This window comes from Antedon bifida, chromosome 3 (assembly GCF_963402885.1).
Source record: "Antedon bifida chromosome 3, ecAntBifi1.1, whole genome shotgun sequence".
In the NCBI taxonomy this organism is placed as follows: domain Eukaryota; kingdom Metazoa; phylum Echinodermata; class Crinoidea; order Comatulida; family Antedonidae; genus Antedon; species Antedon bifida.
In genome coordinates this window covers 5,936,414-5,962,681 of record NC_136228.1, presented here as the reverse complement: position 1 = coordinate 5,962,681, position 26,268 = coordinate 5,936,414, and the positions used below count along the sequence as shown (strand labels likewise).

General features: G+C 32.0%; 2 protein-coding genes across 6 annotated transcripts in view; both read left to right on the top strand.

Annotated features, from left to right (window-relative positions):
- The window catches only part of LOC144837086 (EVI5-like protein), a 34,674-nt gene extending 14,162 nt beyond the window's left edge, over positions 1 to 20,512 (top strand). Inside the window, exons 6-20 of one of the 5 annotated variants that reach the window (XM_078692078.1) lie at positions 335 to 460; positions 1,530 to 1,673; positions 2,010 to 2,099; positions 2,419 to 2,516; positions 2,773 to 2,833; positions 3,523 to 3,747; positions 4,415 to 4,453; positions 7,544 to 7,696; positions 9,382 to 9,531; positions 10,102 to 10,266; positions 14,089 to 14,187; positions 15,290 to 15,436; positions 15,587 to 15,682; positions 16,880 to 16,975; positions 17,521 to 20,512. In XM_078692078.1, the coding sequence (XP_078548204.1) occupies positions 335 to 460; positions 1,530 to 1,673; positions 2,010 to 2,099; positions 2,419 to 2,516; positions 2,773 to 2,833; positions 3,523 to 3,747; positions 4,415 to 4,453; positions 7,544 to 7,696; positions 9,382 to 9,531; positions 10,102 to 10,266; positions 14,089 to 14,187; positions 15,290 to 15,436; positions 15,587 to 15,682; positions 16,880 to 16,975; positions 17,521 to 17,748 (1,917 nt within the window). In that variant the 3' untranslated portion in view covers positions 17,749 to 20,512. Of the gene's footprint in view, positions 1 to 334; positions 461 to 1,529; positions 1,674 to 2,009; positions 2,100 to 2,418; positions 2,517 to 2,772; positions 2,834 to 3,522; positions 3,748 to 4,411; positions 4,454 to 7,543; positions 7,697 to 9,381; positions 9,532 to 10,101; positions 10,267 to 14,088; positions 14,188 to 15,289; positions 15,437 to 15,586; positions 15,683 to 16,879; positions 16,976 to 17,520 lie in introns of all 5 variants that reach the window. The other 4 variants (XM_078692077.1, XM_078692079.1, XM_078692080.1 and 1 more) reach the window with 4 other exon arrangements.
- Positions 20,513 to 23,040: 2,528 nt separating this feature from the next.
- The window catches only part of LOC144838098 (uncharacterized), a 41,162-nt gene continuing 37,934 nt past the window's right edge, over positions 23,041 to 26,268 (top strand). The window contains exons 1-4 of the mRNA XM_078693456.1: positions 23,041 to 23,156; positions 24,519 to 24,653; positions 25,516 to 25,764; positions 26,124 to 26,258. Of these exons, the coding sequence (XP_078549582.1) occupies positions 23,096 to 23,156; positions 24,519 to 24,653; positions 25,516 to 25,764; positions 26,124 to 26,258 (580 nt within the window). The 5' untranslated portion in view covers positions 23,041 to 23,095. The remainder of the gene's footprint in view (positions 23,157 to 24,518; positions 24,654 to 25,515; positions 25,765 to 26,123; positions 26,259 to 26,268) is intronic.

The window sequence follows — 26,268 nt, the reverse complement described above, 5'->3', positions numbered from 1 at the left end:
AACTAGTTTGACAAAAAAGTGTGATGTGCTCAAGTATGGTAGTGATATGCCCAAATATGGTAGTGATATGACATCATGTCCATATGTGGGCACATCACATTTTCTTGTCACATAAAGTTTGATAGTGTAGACAGAGCTTTAGAGATGGTATTGTAATGTATAGCATTTGACTATGCTTCCCTGGTTAAAATCTTCCCTGTACATGTAGTTAAAATAATACCAGCTTTGTTTTGAGCTGCAGGCGTCAATGCACCAAGTACCACACTGATCTAGTATCAAATGTCTGAGTTGCATCATTTTTAAACATTTATAAAATGTTCTGATTTTGTTTAAGATGCCAGAAGAGGAAGCATTCTGCGTTCTAGTCAAACTAATGCAGGAGTACAGACTACGTGAGTTATTCAAGCCTTCAATGGCTGAGCTAGGCCTATGTATGTATCAGCTGGAATCTATGGTTCAGGTATGGTTTTCCTCTCAAATTTCTTAAGGTCTGTCTACACTATCAAACTTTATGTGAAAAAAAACTGTGATGTGACCATATATGGACATGATGATGTCATATCACTACCATATTTAAGCATATCACTACCATATTTGGGCACATCACACTTTTATTATCAAACTAGTTTGATAGTGTAGACAGAGCTTTAGGCCTGTTTTCACTAGTTTTTTAATTACTAATATAATATTATACTTATAATGTAATGAACAATACAGATAAACAAAAAGCTACGTTACATTAAGATCTCATTTGTCTACTGATGGCTTTTGTTGTAGATTTTAAACGTTCTCTAAATCAAAACTGAAAGTTCTTTATGTAAACACCTCCTGATGGATTTACTTTCTGTCTCCACATTTTCTCTTTCATTAAAGACTAAAGCTCTGTCTACACTATCAAACAAAAAAAAAATGAGATGTGCCAATATATGGACACGATGATGTCATATCACTACCATATATGGGAATATCACTACAATATTTGGGCACATCACACTTTTGTTGTCAAACTAGTTTGATAGTGTATACAGAGCTTTATTATTTATATTTAAATCCAAAAGCAAATTACTGAATTATGACAATGGTTATCAGTGACTAAATCAAAACGATAAACAAGAGCAAGAAATTAGTGCTTTCTGAAAATACTATTCCTTCATCATACACACTATTAGCACACAGTCACCCCGACCAAACCCACCCCAACCAAACCCACCACCACCCCCCAATAAGAATAATAAAGTAAATATTTAAATGAAGCAAAACGTAAACCAGAAGAGCAATGCTCGTTTTTGTGGCTACCATTATACATATAAAAAGAACAAGAACAATAAAAACCATGACAAACATAAACAAATAAGACAAATTACTTACACAAAGCAAACTATGGGCATTTTGTTAAAAATAAAGTTAAGCACTATACGGATTTTTGCATATATATGATAAAAACACAGCATTGTAAATTAAGTTAATAAAAATGAAATCATATTATCCCAACCTAAAAAATGGATATTATCTGTCTTTATTTTCTACAGGAACTGTTACCAGATTTGTACACCCACTTTATCACGCAAGGTTTTCACACGTCTATGTACGCATCACATTGGTTCCTCACGCTATTCTCAGTGTGTTTCTCTATACCACTATCATGCAGGGTTATGGATTTATTTATTCAAGATGTAAGTATTATCTATATTTAAATCCCTGTCTACACTATCAAACTTTATGTGATGTGCCCATATATAGACATGATGATGTCATATCACTACATATCACTACCATATTTGAGCACATCACACTTAAGTTTGATAGTGTAGACAGAGCTTTAGTCTTTTTTTTTAAGCTTGGTTCCCACAAGTGAGTTGACCAATCACAATCATTAGTTCAGATGATCCATCGCATTACAATTGGTCAAATTACATGGCAATTATGTATATCAATAAATAATATATATAAAATAAATAGTAGTATTAATAGTAAATACACATTAATTTTATAAATTTGTATATTTTCAGGGCATGGAAACTATATTTCGCATTGGAATGGCGATACTTCAAATGCATCATGATGAACTTCTTGCCATGGATATGGAAGAGATGTTAAAGGTAACTAAATTGGTCTCTAATCTTATACTCATTAATAGTAACCAAATCGGTCACTAATCCTACAGTATACTCATTAAAGGTAACCAAATTGGTCTCTAATCTAATACTCATTAAAGGTAACCAAATTTGTCTCTAATCTTATACTCATTAAAGGTAACCAAATTGATCTCTAATTGTATTCTGTACTCATTAATGGTAACCAAATTGGTCACTAATCCTATACTCATAAACGGTAACGAAATTGGTCTCTAGACTACAAACGCCACTCTAACTTTTTGATTAACAATTCGGATTACATATATTTCTTTTTTTGTTTCAGTTTCTTCAAAAAACAGTGCCTTTAAAACATAGTCAAGATCATGATATATTAATTAATAGTGCCTCTCTAGTCAAGTATAATGCCAAAAAAATGAAAAGGTTAGTAAGAATATTATTTGAATATTTCAGTAGACAGTTGCCTCCTTAAACCATCATCTCGTGAAACAAACAAAATGGATTGGAGATGTTTTTATTGATTTGTTGTCTTAAGCTCTGTCTACATTATCAAACTTTATGTGACAAAATAATGTGCATATCACTACCATATTTGGGCACATCACACTTTTTATGTCAAACTAGTTTATAGTGTAGACAGAGCCATACATTTAACCCATTTCTTCTTTGTATTTGACAGGTTAGAAAAGGATTACTTAGCATTTAAGACCAAAGAGACGGAAGAACAGGTTGAAATGAGGGTAGGTGGCATTTTCCCTTTCATTTCATCAATTAATTATACAAAGTTAGACTTGTTTTCATTGTTGTATGTTGGTTATCATATAGCAAACAAACATTAATATATTGTATAAATCAAAAGGCAAATTACTGAAAAAATTCTGTGTGTATCAGTGACTGGATACAAGACAAGAGATACAAATATGATAAGCAGAAAGCTAAATCAAAATTATAAAATAAAACAGTAAGAAAGAGAAGGGCAAAGCTTTTAGAAAGCACAATTCCTTCATAATTTTACAAATTAGTATAGTATAAATGAGTATTAGCTTGGAGCTTAGAGTATGAAGCTTGGTAGATAACATGCTTGACTTCCAATCTCAAAGTTCGGGGTTCAATCTTGACCTAGTGCCAGGGTGGTAACTCATGACTCTTTCAACTCCACTCCCTAAGCCTCCAATAAGACTTAGTTTATAAGCCCGATAAATTATAAAATAGTTTATCCATCCTGTAATTGGCGAGTTACGATGCGTATGAAATAACAAAAATAAAAAAAGTTTATCAAATTTGTTTTAAAAAATGAAAGATAACTGCTGAATGTTTCAATATAATTCAATAATTTTTTTGTTTTAATTAAATTCCAATAAATGAAATATAAAATAATTTTATTCATAAATTCCCCTTAATGATAAACTATAACTACATCTTTCCACAGAGGTTACGCACAGAAACTAGACTTCTTCGGCAGCGAATCGACATCCTAGAAAAAGAGAATATTACCCTGGCAGACAAGCTAATCCAGGACCAACTAACACGGGCGCAAGAGGCGGAAGACTCGTACCAAGTAAAGCAAGAACTGCATTATACTAAGCAACAAGAACAGGAGACGTTGGACAAGCTGGATAGCGCTCAGATCGTCATTAAAGACCTCAAAGAGAAGGTAACATTCTTGCATGTTTTAGAAATTTCTGAATTTTAATGACTTTTTGTCTCGCCTTTGGACTTTTTCACAACCCTCTTGTGAAGTCATGCATATCATTGCAGTAGCTGAGTAAGACAGTGGAACCGTAATTTACGTAGCCATAACATCGGCAAGGGTTCGTGGCTCACTAGCTCCATGGGTCTGGTGGTAGAACGAGTCTTCTCAGATAAGGACTATAAACCGTAGTACACATCTAGCTCATGTGCACTTTAAAGAACCTAGTACATCTTTCGAGACGAGTAGGGGGTTACCCCGGTGTACTAGTACACACACGGCCACTGTCACTCACAGCCACTGATCATAACTGGGCCCTCTGGCTGCTGACTGAAGAGGTCGCCCAGTATAAATAAATAATAACAAACTCAAAATCAACCACCAACTAGTCCAGGTTTTAAAGAGTCCTAATTACTACAGTCTCAGATGTAAGCCCATATCCTTAAAATTCATAAGTGGGCTTATACAGTATGGTAAAACCACCATTCCTTCTATTCTAACATATTTATAATGAAGCGATACTATTTAAGAAGTAAATAGAGCAGTGATAATACCATTTTTTCGTGTGATAAATTTTTTTTTATTGGTAAAAACAATTTAATATTTTTAATAACTATTCATTTGCAAGCAGCCTAAAGGACGTCTCAGCTTCAGGTTCAAAAAGAATAAAGTAGGTAACATTTGTTGTGGAGCTGTTTCTTTTAACATCACTTTGTTTTGGTTCCAACACATTTTTTTGCTTATATTTTGAAAATAGGAATTAGATCTTTTAGTCTACAAAGTGCGTATTAAATAAAGTAAAAAAATTTGATTAAAATAGTACAAAAGCTAAGCGCAATAGATAGAAAGTATAAATTAAATTTTAGTTTACCCATGTGTTAGATATTGCAATAAAGATCGCCCATAATCTGTGAATTGTGTTCTAATCGAGGCTGTCACAGCCAAGAAATTAAAATCACTCTAAATCTCGCATAATTATCAAAATTCTCAACAAATTGACCAACAAGTAATTCAAGTAAATTGCTAATAGTTAATTTTAATGTGTTTACTATATTTGTATTGTTTGCTCTTCTATCATCTTTTGAAAACAAAAATTCTTTGTTGTTTTAGACTAGCACTTTGGTGTTAAAATGTTGTGTGTTCATTGGTGATATGAGTACAAATGCTAATGATTGTTGTGTAAATGTGTTTTTGTTTTGATGTATAAATGGCTTTTGTAAATTCTTCAAATAAACTATAACATTTGGAGTTGAAGTTTCATCATCGTCATGCTCTGTCTACACTGTCAAACTTTATGTGACAAAAAAAATGTGATGTGCACATGGAGATGATGTTGTCTTATCACTACCATATTTAAACATAATATCACAACCATATTTGGGCACATCACACTTTTTTTTGTTAAACTAGTTTGATAGTGTAGACAGAGCTTTAGAGATTAATGTGAAGATAGGGTACGTATCTAGTTCAGGATTTGAACTTACAACCATGTGGTCAATAGACTGGAGTACCATTGATTCTTTCTGAATAGACATAAAAGTAAAGTGTAAAGTAACAGCAGGGGGTATTACTATTAAAATTCCAATCTGCTGCTACGTGTGTTAAAATGATTAGTTCACACACAGTAAACCTATTCACCTGTACTACCTGGTTTATTTATTTCATATTAACATATTAAACCACTCTATCATTAAACAGTGAAACACACCTTTTTTTCTGAATGCATTGTATGCTTGTAGTTCTACCATTATATCGGTTCCAGTAGTTCTGTTGGTACTAATTTAGGAATCATGCCAATTCCTGATGCTGTGGACTTCAGCAAGCAATTGTCTAAACATTAGTATTGTTGTTGTTGTTAATATTGAGCTGGAAAAGATAGTGTGTTTATACAGGCTTATTTCAGTAAGTAAAGTCTGTGTGTATGTATAGTTCCTATCCGCTGACATTATTCTTAATTCTTCAAGTTTTACGTAAACATCAGTGTATCTCTCTCCATGTTGCATTTGTTGGTGTCCTCTTTTTGGTTCATCTATTGAATGTGGCTTTTCAAAACTTGTTGTTCTTAATCATCACGCTGTCACTTATTCCAAATAGACCATGGACAAACTGCTCAAGGCCCAAGGGTTCATGAAAGATATGGTTCAAAAGGTAATATGTAGTGGCTGGTACAGAGTCTATTAATGCTTTTTTTAGTAACCCCAATTTGGTGCTGGTGTTTTGTCAGATCAATGTCTAAATAATGTTTACATTAGAATTGAATTAATTCATATTTAACTTCTTGACTTTTTAAAAAAATAAACAAGTTGAAAGAGATACTTCTACAGTTTTTTAATTTTTGGGATATTTTTTTTTTCATTATTTGTAAACAATTTGCATTAGTTTTTCAATTGAGTTGATGGTTCATTTTTGCTGGTGATTATTTTTTGTGTGGCTGATTATTCACTGTGTTTGTGATTCTTATGGCATGTAAATATAATAATCATATCATAATTTGCATATATTTGCATAAGCTGCATGACTAAATATTATTTGCATAATTATTTTATTTACATATCTTTTATTAGTTTTTATCATGTTTTCACAAATAAATGCATCAAAATAAAACTCAAATTATTATTTTTTATCTCCTAAGAAACAAATCATTGCATGTATAAACTGGTTTTATATGTTTTTTTTTAAATAAAGCATATTTAATTTGTTTACATAAATCAAATATTAACATTTTACAGGTGGTCACCATGTTTTGGTTTTTATTATTTATTATTAGTAGGTTTTAAAAACAATTCATGTGGACAATTTTTATTACAGAAGAATTTGTTGCATAAAATTTATATTGTTGCAATAAAAATGGTTGTCGCACATCATTCAATGGATTCTATTTTATTGTTCGACATCAACTACGAAAGATCACATTATAAGAAAATGATCAGTTCATACCGAAGATAAAAATCTAAAGTTTTGCTTTCAATTGTTTTTTTACAGAATTATAGAATATGTTTTATAAAAAGAATTTAACCTGTTATAGATACATAAAATTACATCATAGAATAACTGTAAAATAATAATAATGTAGAGAAGTTTATAGTTTAAGGAAAGAATTAGATTCAGTTCTTTAAATGTTGCTTATTTTTCAAGGCTGAACTTGCTTAATTATATTGATGATATTGATTGATATTGATTATCCTTGGTTTTTGTATCTGCAGTGACCAGTCCTGTCTTTAAAGAAATTTGAATTCCTTTTAGTTGAAATCTTATTTGTTTGTACTCTCTGGCAACTTAAACACTAGGAAAACTATCTTCCCTCTCCCCACCTCTGCCCAGCCCTCCCTCAGCTCCAGGTTTATAGTATATATTTATTGGGTACTAAGGTTGTGCTGTATCGCCCCCCCCCCCCCCCCACCTTCTATGAGACATCCTTGTCAAAGGGGAAACTTTTATTGGAAACGAACTATGAGGTAATAAATGATTTGATACTAAGGCCAACCGCTATTGAGAGGTTTCCCATATTATTATTAAGGGGACACTTTCCCTTACAACAAACAAGGACAATATATATTTTAATATTAAGGCCAACCGCTATAGAGGGATATCCCTATTAAGGGGGGAACTTTATTATTTAGGTCATAAAATTGTCCACTCTTGTGTTCTACTGTATTTATGGTTGTATAGTCCGGTCCTTATGAGAACATGATGGTTACAATAGTGAATCTCTGGCATGTTAATATATTTATATGTTGTGGCTATGTAAATGTATTTTCAGGCTCGAGAAGGAACATCAAATGTTTACATAGACTCAGAAGCTGAAGCTATCATTCTAGCATTACAAGAAGAGTTAATCGCAGTCAGACTACGAGAAGCGGAGACGTCGGAATCTCTTAGGGAAATGGAACAGAAAATTATTGAACTTGAAAAGGTAAATTTTATCATTTTCAAGATTCAAGATTCAATTTTATTTTGCCAATTAAAATGGAAATAATATGAGTACATTTTCAAAATTTTAAAATGTATATTAATAAAATTATTACTATATACAATATTTATATTATTTAAAACAATCAATATATTAAAAACAGACATGAATACTACAGAGATACAACATTTTAAAAGCAACATATAAGAACATCAAAAATACTATAAACATTACTTTATACTGGTTCCAATAATTAGTTAAAATATGCAATAAAAACTGGCTAAACAAAAATTTTTTATTTATTCTGTTCTTTATTTTTAATTTTTACTAACTTTAATGAGCTCAATATTAAAATAAGATGAACATTTTTTTGCAAGCTATAAATTGATATAACCATTAAAAGCTACCAAAAAATATATTTATGTTCTAGTTTTCTTAAGCAAAGTACCATACCGTATATGACCAAGAATTCCATGATTGAGCATACCCCTACTCTCTTAAGCTCTGTCTACACTATCAAACTAGTTTGACCCAAAAAAGTGTGCCTAAATATGGTAGTGGTAGTAAATGCAATTTTACATGCTTCTAAAAGAAATATTATCTAAACATTAATACATTTATAATAATTAACATTAATGGTAATGCATACAAAATAGATCAATAAAAACATTAGTATTTATATTTCTTAATTATGTTTATGCCAAAATATAATAATGTAATTTTTGTAATGTTATTTAATAATGTAGTTCATTGATTGTATACCAGTATAAAATGTAACTTGCGTTTCAAGACAGTTTTGTATAGCTGTCAGCTAGACTTCATCAATATACTAATCAAAACTAGTTGTTTTCATTATGTGTTGGTTATATTATTAAATGTTCATGTATAGGAATTATATTTATTTGTTGTCCATTATATAAATAGAACCGTTCATAAATATATGATAAGAAGCATTTGCATTGATAAATTTTGTTTTTCAAATTTATAATACGAAAGGATGATGTCAGAATTTCTCAATATAACTGCTCCACTAGTAATAGTACATTTTAATTGAAATAGTATAGTGTACATTAGCATACAGGTTTTTGTCGTAAATCTTCGTAATAGCATGCATATTACAGTTGAAACCATTAATATAGACTTTCGCTTCTTTTATTTTCATTTGCCTAATGGACATGCTCCCTCTAGTCTTGTAGCATGTCTCTTGATGCAAACGATACTCGTTCAAGCATAAGTTACGCTTGATCGACTCTATGATAATTAAATTTATTAGTCACGTTATGAAAGACTTTGCTCGTGCAGATGTAAAACATAATTACACCGTGTCTGAAAGTGTACATCTTTGCTGCTAGTCTTCCTCCGAGCGTTCTATTGTTTTGTAAATTTTAAATAAATAATCAATTCTATGGAATTTAGAATTCATTGGAGATATTATTTATGCAGAGCAGTAATCCGCTCTGAGTAGTATCAACTGTTGTATTGGATTTTCACTGTCTGGTGCAACGAGAGTAAATATTACCTCAATCGTCTATGTGCGACATAAAAACCATTCAACTAAAACACCTTAATAAAGCAAAGCAGATTTATGTTATCATATAATTTGCTTGCTCTACATCAACATGTTAACATCAACAATGGTAAGATACGTTTTATTTTATATATTTGTTGTGTTTAATTCATTTATTTAGACAAATAAAAAGATAAGACAGGCAGAGGCAGGGATGACGGTTGACACAATGCAGGAGGAGCTAATAGCAGTGAAACTGAGAGAGGCTGAGGCTAACCTCTCACTTAAAGAATTGAAACATAAAGTATTGGAGTTAGAAGATCATTGGCAGGTAATGCACAGGTCAAAGTTCATTAATGGACAAGTCCAAGTTCAATTTCAAGACAGTATAATAACACCCAAGTAATTTGATCACCCAAAATAATGTATTGGAATTTATTAGTTATAGATTTTCAATTTCAATATATACACAGTAATTCTTATATTGATGATAATATAATATATGGATAATGTTAATCATACTAATATGGGAGAAATAATTAATTGGTGAAATCACCAGTGCAGTAATCTTCAGAGCTGCCATTCTCTGTTTTCTTTTAATCTTGGTGGTTATGGTGCTTGGCTACCAATCCAAGGGTGCTGGGTTCAAGTCCTGTATGTTAGGATTTTTTCAAATGATAAATTACAACTCCACTCCCAAAGAATTATAATAAGACTTTGTGTATATGTTTGTCTTGTGAACAGAATTATCACATTTAAGAAGGATAATGAATTCAGTTATGGTTATCCTTGCCAATTTATCTAAATATATAAAAACCAAAAAAACATAAAGATATGCACATGAGATTTCTGATCTTGGGACCAGACTTGTTAATGAATTTTTATTTCTATTTTTGTTTAGAAACACTTGCAAAGGTCATCGTCGGGGTCAAGACGTAAGGATCCTAATAGTAAATTAACAGTCAATGGTTTACAAGATGAATTGATAGGTGTGCGCTTACGAGAAGCCGAAGCTGTAGCAGATCTTAAAGAATCGCGTCAACGAGTTTTGGAGCTTGAGACTCAGGTAGGTCATTACATTGTGTCAATATTCTCAATTCTGCTTTTATCATTACCAGATTTCTTGTCTAAACACTCTCCAGTAATTTGATCCAATACTCAATTTTGTTTTACTGTGTTTGACCATGAATAAATAAAATATGAAATACATATGAAAATACTTATGTTCTGTGGTGGTACTCGAATCCACGACCTGCGGATCATTAGCCTGGCATTTATGCTCTAGACCACCCAGTTTGCGCTGATAGCTGCAGGGTTAGGTTCAAGCTCTAGCACAATTTTGTAACAATGCAGTCTCTATTCAATTAAAATCCCTGTCATAATTAGAAAAATGAAATTATCTGACCTATTTTTCTATTATTTGATATATAGTATTTGTATATTTTTATTAATTGTGATATTAGAGTCATATCTATTTCTATATAATACTGCTTATATATAATGGCCCACACTGTAATACTAATAGTACACATTATGGTAGTTAACAGATAAACCGATATAAATATTGATTAAAGTATTTTATGTTATGTTGTTATATTGAGATCTATGCTTACAGCAACATATATATTGCATCCATTATTGTGCATTACTAATACTATTTGCATCTCAGCTATAATATACTTAATATTCTTCTTGCTTGGTGGATATGACTTGCTATGTTCATGAATGTATGTGTGTGTAGAGCTAGGGCAAGTATCCTGTTCTATAATATACTTAATATTCTTCTTGCTTGGTGGATATGACTTGCTATGTTCTTGAATGTATGTGTGTGTAGAGCTAGGGCAAGTATCCTGTTCTATAATATACTTAATATTCTTCTTGCTTGGTGGATATGACTTGCTATGTTCTTGAATGTATTTGTTTGTGGAGATATTTGCTTATTTAAAAGATAAAATATCTTCTATTTGATGGATTTAACTACTAGATTACATCCATTCACTGGGCCAACCAACACTAGGTCACTCCCAGTAATATGCTCATGTATTTGCTTATTTAAAAGATAAAATATAGCTTCTATTTGATGGATGTAACTACTAGATTACACCACATTCACTGAGCCAACCAACACTAGGTCTCTCCCAGTAATATGCTCATGTGTTTTAGCCATTAACCCAAATAATTTTCTGTTGACATTTCATCACATAATGAATTTTGCATCTTTACTGACATATTTTTTAAATTCTTACATTGGTAGGGTTGTTTTCTTGAAATATAGTGAAATAAATAATAACCAAGCATAAATGAGGTGTTTAAATGTACATTAATAGAGACTGCTAGCATTTGGTTATAAAAAACTCATTTAGTTTTGTGTATTAGATCAGCAGGGTTTATCCTATAGGCTGAATATTGCATAGTTAGGACATAATATAAATCGGTAAAGCTATTGGTTGATCCTATGGTGAAATATGGCATTATTTATTACTGACATAATACTGTACTACAAACTTTTTCCCGATGAACCATGTTTTCTTATTATAATTATAACATAAATTACTGTAAATTATGAAAATTTACTTTAATTTACAGAATTATTCTGCAATGGTAAATGATGATAAACTCATGAATATTAATTAAATTATGCATATTTGTTTAGTGACAAAGTAAATGAACATATTAATAATATTAAAATAATCTATATTTAGAGTCGAATAATTGAATTATAATTGTATTTCATCTCAAAAGGGCAATGTAGTTATTATTAAATTAAACAATATAAACAATGAAGATTAAAGTTAGTTATAATATATTGTGTTTATGAATTAAATGGATAATTTGTTTATTTTGTTTTTCAAAAATTAAATTTATTTATTTATTGAAGAAAATAAACTTAAAATATGCAAACAAAATTAATTTATTTAAAAAATTCACTCCTTGCCCCCATTGAACATACCGTATTTTGAATAAGACGCTGATGACATATAAATGACAACAAAATATCAATTCAGAAATGTGTGCCAAATAATATTAGTTCAAATTTTTAATTTGTTTTTTTTTTAAATATTTATTATGATATAAAAATGGCAATCAGCAGGTATATGTTGAATTCGATTGCTTTACATTAAACGGAAATTGGAAAATATACAGGTAAAAAAGCATGTAAAACACATTGAGAAAAGGGGCATTTAAAAATTGCATTACTAAATACATCAAAATTACAACATTTAAAAGTTCTGTTAACAAAAATATAAAACAAATTTCCACCATTAATAATTAACTCTAATGCATAGTACAATAGATAGATTTCAAAATTTACAGCAACAGATATACGGTGAGCGTGTGCGGGGAAATTGTAAATCTTGCAATTGTTCTGAAATCATATGTACATCCCTAATATGTTGTCAAAATATAGTTCTCGGTAAAGTTGTCCTTTTAACATTTTTATTCTGTTTATGCAAATTAATGATTCCACAACAGTAAATAGTAAATCATTACTTATTTGTTGTTGTGACACACACAGCGAGTGGATTACAAAATATATCAGCGTTGTAATTTATCGTAGATTATATTTTGTTGCTGTTGGAAGTTGAACTACTGTATTATGCTTGATCATTATAATAACCTGAGGGATGAGAGTGTATATAATCCCAGCTTTCATCGCATTGCCTCGGCGTCAAACACAACCAAGGTCTTTCTATCCTATTGTTTGATAAATTTGATTATTTTAATTACAATTATGTTAATTAGCCATGAGTCATCTTAAGATATTTAGATACTCTGCCTCACTTTGAATAGTATATTAATTGCATTTCAATTTCATATGTGTAGAAAGACAAGGACATACACTTTTGTACATATTATAGTGTGGTAATTCCAGGTTTTATGTGGAAAAATGTTTAGTAAGATAGTTATGTTAATAACAATCTTGTACTTTCAAGGTTATTCCATAATATATCAACTAAATGAACTTGTATAGTAATTTTGTACATTTTTATATAATAATCATAATTATGAATTAAACTTAACTCGTCATCGTGACGAGTTAGTTTATCCACGTAAACGCAAAATGTAATCCTAGACGACGAACAGTAGGTGAATCTTTTCAATGCAACGTTGAAAGAATTTGTTGTTTGTATGTGTGGAGAAAGTGTCTTATTAGTGTGTTCTGTCGACGGAAAGATTTTTTCATTTAATCTTTCTTGGAACAAATAAGGTTTATTTGATTAGAATGGTACAAAGGAAAATAAAATTATATTTTATTGTCATCAAACGTTAACTTTTCTTCAGTTACAATTGAGTTCTGGTCTTTTGTAGTTTCATATAGTTTCTGACTTTTCTTATTCAACATCCTTTTTTGGGCTCTGTCTACACTATCAAACTAGTTTGATGTGCCCAAATATGGTGGTGATGTGCCCAAATAGGGTAGTGATATGACATCATCATGTCCATATATGGGCACATCACACTTTTTTTGTCACATAAAGTTTGATAATGTAGATAGAGCTTAAGTGCTACAGTATTCTTTATAGGTTTCATACTATTTATATAGCGTAATTTTCACTTTTTAGATATTTCATATCTTCTTCAAAAATTGTTTAAAATTGATGTGTAGGAAGATGAGCATACAACTACATATAAACATTCATTTTTGTACATTTATATTTTATATTGATATACAAAGCACTCTGCAATGTTCCTATCTAATCAACATATATATGGCACGTCGTCTTATGTATGAATTCATGTGTTTGCTGGCTTCTCTTAGCCTCAGGCATGTCTACATCTCTGGTTTGTATGGTGGTATAGCTAGTGTGTCACGGTTAAGGTTTAATAACTCAAAATATAATAGTGTTCAGAATGAATCACAGTGATCGTTGGTTGCCATTTTTAGCTGCGGCTTTTTAAGCTGAAAGAGAAACTTAAGTTACGCTCCAGTAGTGTAGACGAAGAGCCTGATGAAAACTCAACAGAAAGTTCATTCAACTATAAGGCAAGTTGTCTGAGGTTTTTAAGCTAAGCTGGTTGTTGTAGCTCTATAGGTCAATATTCTTAGATCTTGTTTCATTAACACATAGCTGCCATTATGTCCCGCTTTCTTCCTTTTAAGTATGTTTACAAAAACCACCACGTTAGAGGTCGTCTTCTTCTTTATATCTTTATTTAAAGAACAGTTAAAAATTAAGATTGGTTAGTGATGCAACGCAAGGACGTAACGCAACGCAAGTGATTTGACCAATAACAAGCGATGGATTATTCGAACAGTGACTTGTCATTGGTGAACTCGCTTGTGTTGCAAGTACGTCCTTGCGTTGCACGTACGCGTAATTTTGAGCTTAAATAAATATCATTAAAATACTGATACACTAATACTGTGCATTAACATAATTGTAAAAGTAAAACCATCCTCTAATATACAAGTAGATTCTAAAGCTCTGTCTACACTATCAAACTTTAGGTGACAAAAAAAAGTGTGATGTACCCAAATATGGACATAATGATGTCATATCACTACCATATTTGGGCATATCATTACCACATTTGGTCAATTGTTTGAGTGAGGGTATGTTACTACAGGATGGTTTAAAGTAGCCACCAGGTTCTGTAAACAGTCATAACACATTTTTAATTTAAGTCATATACTACCTTTCAATGATTTAGTTTTGTTTAGTTTAAGCTGTTTTAAATTATGTTTTAAATGTGTTGTAGGGCTCCTCGGAGGGGTAGTTTTCATTAATATTACTGAGAGGCCTACCCTACTAAGAAAACAAAATAAATAATATGTTGCACCATGATATTTAGAAAAACAATACGGTACTGCTGTTTAATGAAAGGAAAAGTATTATTGTAGTAAGTAAAATTTGTAGTATGTATGAGTCAATAAGCATTGTTCATTTGTTAATTTCCAATGCAAGATGAACAACCTTCTCTTTGATATATTTTGAGGCTTGTCAATTTTTCTATGTGTCCTTAACATTTGTTATATGAATGACAATAATTGTCAGGAATTTATCGTATGAAATATAAATGAATGTAATCCTAGTTTTAAATGAAATTTTAAACAATTTGTCTATGTTTTTCTTCTAATCGTTTAGAATCAAATGACAAGTAACCAGATGAGACGAATTGAGGAGGAGAGGTTGATGTTAAAATCCGAGTTAGACACGGCGTTAGAACGAGAACAAAGTCTACGATTGGAACTAAACACAGTTAAGAAAGAGTTGTGTCAAATGGAAGCTAAGGTGAGAAATCGGTTATTATTTTAATCTAATCTGATTCTTCTCATGAACAGTGGCCATCTGAATTTTATGAATGTTTGCATACACAAATTGTCATTTTAAAATCATTTATATATTTATCTCAACTTGTTTTTGTGTGTTTCTTGTGGACAGAACAAAGAAGAGTTAATGTCGATACGTTTACGAGAAACAGAAACACGAGCAACATTAGCAGAATTTACCCAACGTATAGCAGATCTACACGTAGAGGTAATTTATGTCTTCATATACAATATGCATGATTGGTTTTGTGCAGTATATTTATTGGTGTTTTTCTCTTTGTGCTAACAAAACAAATCTATCTTTCTAAAAGCATGTATAATGTACGTATTTTTTTTCAATTTTATTTATATATAAATCTTTAATAAAATTTAAAATTTATTTACGTTGCATGCATTTTTCCATGTATTTATTTTTAAGCCGGAAGTTCAACAGTTTCTTTGTGAAATGATAGAGGTAATGTTCTTAAAGGTCATAAGGTTGTCTGCTTCATTTCATTAAAGGACATGCATCCCATAATGCTTAGCAACACTAAAAATTGATTGGTTGAATTATATCTTATACTGTAAATCTATCCTTTGCTTTTTAAATTTTTCTCAAACCTACATTCATTTATAATAATAACAGTGAAATTATGCTATTGGTGAATTGGATTTGAATTCTTCATATTAGTCCGTTAAAAAGATACACACAGAGCCTAGAAGTGTTTTAAATATAAAATGGGAGTATAATAATAATAAATGGTGGACGTGTGGCTATAACAAGCATTTGTATTTTCACAGCACTGCTTACATATACGTACACATGATATAGTGCATATATCATACAATTATTCTTTTTTTTTCGTTTACAGATTATATAATTTCTGATATTTATTATTTAAAAAAAAATAAAAATGTACATATCAGAAGGCAGCCAGGTTCACTCACCTAGAATTAATTCCAATTTTTATTACCCTTGATTTTTTTTTTTTTTTATTTGTTTAATGTGCCATTTTAATGTCACATAAAGCTTGTTTCCCAATAGGACGCAATGCAAGGACGTAGACGCAACGAAAGTAAGTTGACCAATCACAAGCGATAGATTATTCGAACTGTCGCTTGTCATTGGTCAACGCTTGCGTTACCTTTACGTCCTCACGTTGAGTCCTAGTGGGAACCAAGCTTAATAGTAATCCACATTTACCATGGGTGGGAAGAAAAGTAAAATATTCAAAGTTTGATTTTATTCATCTCTTTCTTTTTCATGTTTTCCAACTTTTAAAATGACAAAAGGCAGCAAAATTGTGAAATATCTGGTGTACATTACAGACCTAGATGAAGTTTCCAATTTTGAGTGAAGTTAAAACAAGCTACACGTTCACTCCGAACACACTCTAATTACTAATTGTTTGTTACCTTTTTTCAGAAACAAGAACTATTAGCTAAAGAGCAGCTTAGCAACACAGAATCATTTCAGAATGTTCATGAACTCTACAATATAATTAAAGGATTACAAGCTGAGGTAATTAGCATTCATTGGTTCTGTCCCATAATTTAGTTGCAGAAATTGCTCTCACATAAATGAAAAGTAATAGACTATAGTACATATCAGCACACTTAACTGAGTAAGTGCCTGAGCGGTTAAAACAGTGGAACCATAATTACGTAGCCATAACATCGGCAAGGGTTCAACGCTCCATGGTTCTGGTGGTCTTCTCGGATAAGGACTATAAACCGCAGATCCAGTGTACACATCTAGCTCATGTGCACTTTAAAGAACCTAGTACATCTTTCGAGATGAGTAGAGGTTACTCTGTATACTGGTACACACTCACAGCGACTGATCATAACTAAGACGTCTGGGAGACCAGTCTTTGACCCAGTATAAATAAATAAATATTTATTTATTACTTATAATCTCTAGCAATAGTGAATGTAAACATGTACAGCATTTTTATTCTATTTTAAGCTTACTATAGCTGTTATATTTTTTCTCAGAGCCTCTAAATTGCTTGAATACTGTTGCTTTTTTACGACCATTGTACAAATATTAATTTTATTTTCTAGGTAAGACGATTAAAAATGGCGCAGAAAGTGAAACAAACATCAGTTAAAGAAGACGCAGCCGCTTTCTTAAACGAATACGAAGATCTAGATGACGACAACGCATCGATCAACCTTCCTGACATCGACTCGTCAATATTTGAGGATGCAGACGGCATTGAGGGCGTGGAATCTGTTGCTAAACAATCGCGGGAACGATTAGGGTCCAAATCTGGCGAGACTACTGTATAGATACTGAATGAAGGTTGAAATCTGGTGCTCTTTGTTTTAAAGGGTGATTAATATTTCTTAAATTAAACTCTTAACGAACCATGTACTAATTTGATATTGGCCCACTGACATTATTTTAGACGTCGTCAACAAGGCTCCAGAATGTTTACTTTATTTGTGGATTTGATCGAATAAAATATGGTTGAATTAAGACCTAGGTCACATCTGTTGCCCTTTGTGGAGGAATAAATGAGGGTTAACTGGCCTAGTTTAATGCATGCAGGTTCAGGACCACATCTGTTTCATTTCACAGGCCAATTTGTACCAATATCTTATTGCATTACTGTTTGAAATTTGAGAATTATGTTAACTGGACATATAGGAAATTGTATGTACAGTGTTAACTGGACATATAGGAAATCATATATACAATGTTAACTGGATAAATATCTTATTGCATTATTGTTCAAAATTTGAGAATTATGTTAATTGGACATATAGGAAACTATATGTACAATGTTAACTGGACATATAGGAAATCATATGTACAATGTTAACTGGACATATAGGAATTCAGATGTACAATTAATGTTTTTTTGTATAATAGTGTACATATAAATAATGTTGTTAATCTTTATATCACATATATATTTATTCTTACGCTAAGTGAGTATAATAATAATAATGATAATAATAATAATAATAATAGCTTGTTTTTATCTAGGTAGCCTTTGCATTTCATCACAACTCCAAAATAGTACATTATTGAACTTCAATTATAAAAAAAACACAATTTTTTATTTGAAAATTATGGAGGCACAAAGTGTAATAATTAAAAGAAATATAATGCTTTTCTTTTAATTATTTATTTTTTAAAATGTACAAAGTGTTTGTTTTATCAATTAGGCAGTTTATAATTTACTCTTGTTTTATATAGCTATAATTTGCTTATTTTATTTCTTGCCATAGACAACATTGTTGTTTTTAAAACTCTAGTTTATAATTATTGTGAATTAGTTCATCATATCTCTACTATGCTATTCAGAAAATAATAATTATATATAGATATATATTTTATATGTTTATAAAATTATTTGGTTCGATATTTAGCATCTTTGAATTTTAATGAGTAGAGGGAAGCATATATTCCATTTCTCTACCATTTTTCCCGATTCTCAGTGCTGTATCTCCACATACAACAATATTTGCCCAGTATCATACGAATATTTGGTAATGCAGTATCTCATTTATATTTATCACATGTGGTGCCTGTATCATGTAACGTTAGGTTATGGTATGATACTAGATAATACTTGTGATCCATGCTGTTTTATGGCATTTTCCTACGATACTGGAGAAATATAGATACAGTACCAAGAATTGTATGACAGTATTGGAATGCTAGTTTGTCTGTTATACCAACACTGTTAGGAGTTTGATAGTGTATGTTAAAAAAAGTGCACATATATGGACATGATGATGTCATATCATATAAAAACAAACATATCACTACGATGTTTGGGCACATCACACTTTTTTTGTCAAACTAGTATGATAGTGTAGACAGAGCTTTATACTGTGATCATCCAATTTTCAAATAAGCATATCCAAATGGTGCTGTTACTTTTGTAATTCATATAATAAATCTAAAATTTATATTTCCGTCAAATTCACTGACAAACAGAGTTAAAATGTGGTGATCTATAACATAGGGTGAATAGTAGCAATAAGTTCAACAGTATCAAACATACCGGTTTGTAGGTTTAGGAATATCAATTTGTTCATAAAACATCTGAAAATATATGTTTTGTGTCGATTTACAAAGGTATCTTCTTTTAAGCTTGATGGGCGCAATGCTTGCGAGTTGACCAATCACAAGCGACTATTTGGATGATCTATCAGGTCATGATTGGTCAAATCACTTATGGTGCGATCGTGTCATTGCGTTGCGTCCAAGTGGGAACCAATCTTTTTGGAAAGTAAACCACATTTAACCATTTATAATCAAGCAATGTAAGATGGATAGTTGATTGTGTTTTAATTTTATTTTGCTTGTTATTCAATTTTTAAATCGGACCTTGTAACTGCACTTAATGGCGTAGCTTTTGAGCCTGTTTTCATTTTGGGTTATGATTTAGTTTCTTGCCATTGAGAAAGCTTGGTTTAACGCAAGGACGTAAAAAGCGCGCACAAAGTAACTTACTTGCGTTAAGCTTGGTTCCCACTACAGACGCAACGCAAGGACGTAACGCAACTTCATCGATTTGACCAATCACAAGCGATGGATTATTGGAACTGTCGCTTGTCATTAGTCAACTCGCTTGCGTTGCGTCTACGTCCTCGCGTTGCGTCTGTAGTGGGAACCAAGCTTAAAGCACGTCATAGGAACCAAGCTTAATGTTCATGGTCGACAAATGAGATACCACAAACTTTGACGCACACGTGATCAAAACTCTGTGCATTGACAGATGTAGCAATTTGCCTTACTGTAGAGTTTTGTTTTGAAAAGCCAAAATGTGTATATAAAATGAGTTGGCATGTTATTTATTGTTAGTTTGTAGCTGGGAACAGTGTTTGCTGAGCAAATACTATAAATTATATATCTATGGTGACTACCATATACATTAATCTAAAAAAAAAACAATTGTGTAAAAATTGTTTTCAAAACGACATAATTTTGCCAATTCTAAATCAATCCGTCAATTTTCATTGTATCTAACTTTTGTTTTCAGAAGTTATCGCAATAATTGAAGGAAAATAAATGTTTTAATTTAGTATTATGTGATTCAAGTTTTGCTTATATATCGATAGGAAATAGCAGTACTCATTTTGTTTGAAATTGTGTTTATTATACAATTTAATTATCGTGTAAATCAATGTAGTGTTGGTTTGCCTGAGAGACCGAGGGTCGTGTGAATGCAACCTTGTCTTCTTTTTGGAAGAAAATATTAAATAGATAAATTAAACCGATTTACTGTATGTATGCAACAAGCATCAGAGACTGGTGAAAAAATAACAAATACGAGAACTGTTTACTGGTTGCCACTCTAGGGCGCAACGCAGTTACGACGTACGCAAATACTTTGACCAATTACAAGCGCAAGTTCGGATTTTCCGCCGTCGCTTGTGATTTTATAACGCAATCTATGTGTGTCGGCGTGTTTACGTCCTACAGTAGTATGAAGTGAACCAATCGTTTATAGATGATTGTAAAATGTCAATTCACATTCAAAGTTGTTCCTCCCCCTTTTTAAGTTTGTTGAGGTCCAAAAAAAGACTAAATTTACTGCAAACAACTATAACTTCCGTTTACAGAATGCTTTTTGTTGATTGAAGCATAGGCCTAAGTGTATTGTTTTCACAATCACACCATCACCACTGATATCAGTGATATCGAAATCTGGATGTCATGATCAATCATCAAACATATGTTAGTTCATCAAAGGTCAAAATTAGGTTTTGTTGTCATTTTGTACTATTATTGTGAAATTATTTTATTGACCTTGGCGCCTAGGGCTATTGGTAATGGAAATGTAGAAATTATAGGAACAAGTATCCGTTGAGCGGATAACGATCAAGGGTAATAATGTGTAATATAAATCGAAATCCTTTAAACCGTCAACAATAGCTTATTGTGTTATAAATTCACAGGTTTATAGTTTTACGCAAGTTATACACGATTGTATACTTTCTTAAGTTGGCTTAGATAATGGAGTTTGACGCGCAATCAATCGCCTAGCAACGATTCAAAAATGGTTTCTTCAAGAGACTGTTCAAGTTAAGCCAGAAACATCCATCTATAGCCTATGTTCCGCACCTATGTCCCCATTAGCTAGTATTATGTGTTTGTCTTTCGTGAGATACACTCACCTTTATTTCCTTTTCAGTACATATACAGAGAGAAAAAAACAATTATGTTTTAACATTGTAAACATACTGTAATACAAACTTTCTTTGAATCGAAATTGCTGTTTTTGTTTCTTTGTTATGCTTTTTTAAATATATATTAGTTTCATTCTTACAAATATAATAAAATAAGTATGTACATCGTCATAGTAAAAATACATTATACAAAAAGATAAACATATAAAATGTAAAACATACCACTCGGAAACTGAACATTTTAAACCAATATACTAGTATATTTCATGTGGTAGGCCTATGTTAATGTTAGTGAATAGAGACAGACATAATATAATATTATTTGATCTTATTCGGTATGGTTCTCGGTGATACTTTTATGCCTATATCAACAATTTTAGATTCACGTTAATACATTTTAAGAACTTGTTGTGACCTGTTAGGTTTGTTTAGTCAATGATGAGCAGATTATATACTGTATGTCGTTTGTAAAGTATCGACAGTGTATAGGCCTAATCGATATTGGCGCAAGAAGTCTACGTGTACGTTCTTAGTATAGCAAGATATTGGAACTATGTTTCGTTTGTCCATTTCGAAGTTCTTTTTATACGCGTTGAAGAACATTTGTACCATATGGGAAGGATAGAATGACACGATTATAATTTTAGAAAAACAAATTTAGGAAACTAAAAAATAAGATAATAAAAGAAACTGCTGATGTGATGAATTCCATATCAAGGTATCTATTTCATAGATTACATTAATCTGCAGTCATTGAATTACGTAAAATTAAATGTTAAATGTAATTTAGTTACAATGTTGTTATGCTTAAATGGCGCATGAGCAGTCATAATTCGATAGGTTGATGAATATTGTATTTGTTTTTTATTGTTTTTACAGTAATAGTTTCGTTTATTGCATAACGCATTTTACAGAAACACACTTCTTTCTACACCTCTTCCCTCTCTGTAAATTTACAGTAACCGTAAAATAAGAATAAATAAAGGAACGGTTTATCGGAATCCGTGGTTCTATTGTTGTAGCCTCAAATAAAGGAACGGTTTATCGGAATCCATGGTTGTAATGTAACCTCAAATAAAGGAACGGTTTATCGGAATCCATGGTTGTATTGTAGCCTCAAATAAAGGAACGGTTTATCGGAATCCTTGGTTGTAGCAGTCTGTGTCCCGATAACTCCAATATTTTACTTTGGCATGCAGTATAATATGATCGACCGATTTTTTATAGGTCAATGGTTTACAGTAATCAATGGAAACAATATTGGTTTGTGTTTCGGTATAATGTTCCCTTATAATTTTTGACAGTGATGGAATACATCGTTATTGGTTCCGGATCCAGGGTAGTTATCTATATCTGCCAATCATTAAAATGGGCGGTTCCTGGCAGCGTAGATGCTATATAAGAAACAGGCAAACAGATAATCACAATTGTCTTGTCTTTGTGCCCATCAAACCTTTCATAAGAAAAGTGTGGAGGCACACACAGCATGAAGTCGTTCATAGTGTTTAGCTTATTGGCGGCCGCTTTTGCTGTCCCAACTCCTAGCGGTAAGTATACATTTTGTATTGTGTTGATGTGTGCAGTAGTAGATGCAGGATTTGAAATGAGGAGGACCTCTCAACCATATATTATGTATTTTTCAATATTTATGCATGGGACCCGTCACAAAATAACATAAAAATTGATTAGCCATATCCATCAGTGGTGTGACGTAAGAGCAGCCTGTGTGAGTCGAATGGAACTATGGACTTTGTAGGCATATCATGCCGATATATGGGGTTCGAATCCCATTAGCTGAGCTTCTTTAATGAGAGAGAGATTATTTAGAGGTTTAGATTAAGTTATATTTAGGAAGTAGTTTTTTTCACAATGAGTCCCCAACTAATGTACAAAAAAAATCGCGACTCACTTCCGTAAGTCGCAGATCCAGCAGCAAAGTTAAGGAAACTGATCGTCAGAATGGTGCATAAATACCAGTTAAAAAACAAATTAAAATGTTCTCTACAGGATTCGGATAACCTTTTAGTAAACAAAGTTTTGATAAAGTTTCTTTGTAGACCAGTGAACGTCACGTCTTCACTACGAAATTAGATCAAAATTTTATGTCAGGTTTATGTAAGACGACGATTCTACTTAATATTTTGTAAAATGCACATATTGCGTTTCATACGTATGATACTACCAAGTATCACACCACCGGCGGCCAGAGCTGACCAGAGCAGCAGCAGCGACCACCACATACTGAAATGTCGACTGAGAACAACAATAGGGTTTGGGAAAACTAGACAAAAACAAGGGCTAAACTAGTCAAAAACATTTTATTGTAGTTTTCTTCAGTTTAAGAGAGATTTATGCTCAGTTACAAACTTATTGAGAGAGTGCTGTGTGTAGCCTACTCTAGGCCGGCTGTGCCAGGCTTTATATCTATTCTGTACTCCGCCCTCTCTCGCTCGGATGATTGTGATACCCACGTTTTTATTGTATACTTTTGAAATCCGCGCCTTTCCATTTTTTCTTTTATATAGGCCTAGGCCTATTTAATATTATTCTACATATCACAAAAACGTATGTGGCGCTTGTACTAAATCATAAATGCTACAGTAATATTAATAAGGCGGTGGCTGGCTATAAAGGTCCCCTTCTTGATCCCTAAACCTTGACTACAACTTGACTTGGTTCAAAGGTACTGTACCTCTCTCTTCCTCTAGGTCCAGTACCTAATCCATTGCCAGAACTTTTTTTGTTACAATAATATTAGTTCAAATGTTTCAAATTTCATGCACTTGATTGTATGACCCATTATATTGAGGTTTAAAACAGATAAACATGTAAACAAAACATAGTTACTGCAGTAACTTCAGTGGAATAATTTTGAAACACCCTTAATGGATGTATTGTTTCTTATTCAGGGTGGGGTGACTGGAGCGAATGTAGCGCTACTTGCGGTACAGCTACAAAGACACGTAGCAGACCGTGCATAACTACCGACTGTGTTGGTGAAACTACGGAAATATTAGCATGTGATCTCGATGAATGTGAGAATGGTAAGAAACACAAAAACATTAATGTCTTCAATGATTTTGATTAAGAATAATAATTATTAAAGATGTAAACAACATGAAAAATTAAGATTTTGAATAGGCCATTTTGTAGGTTTAATAAAGTTGATCACCTCTGCAGAAAAAAAAATTAATGTTTTCACTTATAAAAAGACAAATAAAATTGGCTAGCAACCAGCCATTTTTTCTTTAAATGACAGTTTTTTTCAGATAATCAATTTGTTTTTCGATCCAATTTCTGTTCAAAGTGAATAACTATTAAATGGAACATCAAAATGGCATATTCAACAACAAAACTTGGAACAATTATTTTTTCAGCAGGGACAATACATCTTTTATCTTATAATTTTCTTTTATCTCCACTCATAAACACCTTTACTTGGAGATTATATTGACAATAAGCTCACTTGGCATAGGCCTACTATTAATTAGTATAAGCTTTGATCTAACTGGCACGATCGACTTGCCTTCTTGACGCCAATACTGTACTTCTCATTTACAATATGCTGATACTCCCAATTATTGATTATGATGCACCCATTTAGAGCACAAGAAGCAGCAGTAACACCTCTATAAAAGATGCTAAATAGAGCTCACCCTCTCATACACCCACTAATTATAAAACTTTTGTTTGCGTTTGGAACCTCTGTGTTCAAACAACTTGACTTGGTTCAATGTATCACTCTCTGGCCAATGTCCAGTACTTGATCTTGACCCAAAAGCTGGCTGGTTACTGGCTACTCCCAATTATTGATTATGGTACACCCATTTGGAGCACCAGAAGCAGCAGTAACACCTTCAAACAACTTGACTTGGTTCAATGTATCACTCTCTTCTGTTTATTTAGTGAATGATGGCCGATGTCCAAAACTTGATCTAGATCCACATGGAAGGGCATGTCCTTCTTCCAAGTGTGTTAGCGATAACGAATGTACGAGGCCTGATGAAAAGTGCTGCCAAGTTAGTTGCGTTAAATATGACACTAATAGGATAGTAACTGCCTGCGTTACTGCCGTACCATCACCTACACCTGGTCCTATGCTAGAAGAGCAACAGCAAGGTATTACCATGAATCCCATGGCTACTAAAAATGCAGGTACATTTAATTAATTTATTTACTTTACGGCTGGGTCAACTGGGCCCTGTTTTTATATTATGATCTTATATTTCTCAGTTGTTAATTACAACTATCGTCAACCTGTTTTTATTCTATTTTTTAAATTTTTTATATAAATAATTAATTCATGTTTGAAATGTACCAATCATTCAAGATAATCAAATGCTATGTGACCAACAATTGTACAATCAAATGCTATGTGACCAACAATCGTCCAATCAAATGCTATGTGACCAACAATCGTCCAATCAAATGAGAAGAATATATTATTAAGGTGTGTTATTTAAATAACAAAAACTCTATAAAATTAAAATACATTTTTCATATTATTATTTTAGATCACCCACGATGCACGTGGGGATGTCAGAATGTTATCTGCTTTTCAGATGCAGATTGTCTACCATATTATCGGTGTTGTATATCGGATTGGGGTTCCATGGTCTGTGGTATTCCGTCATATTCTTTAGTGTCTGGTAAGTTTAT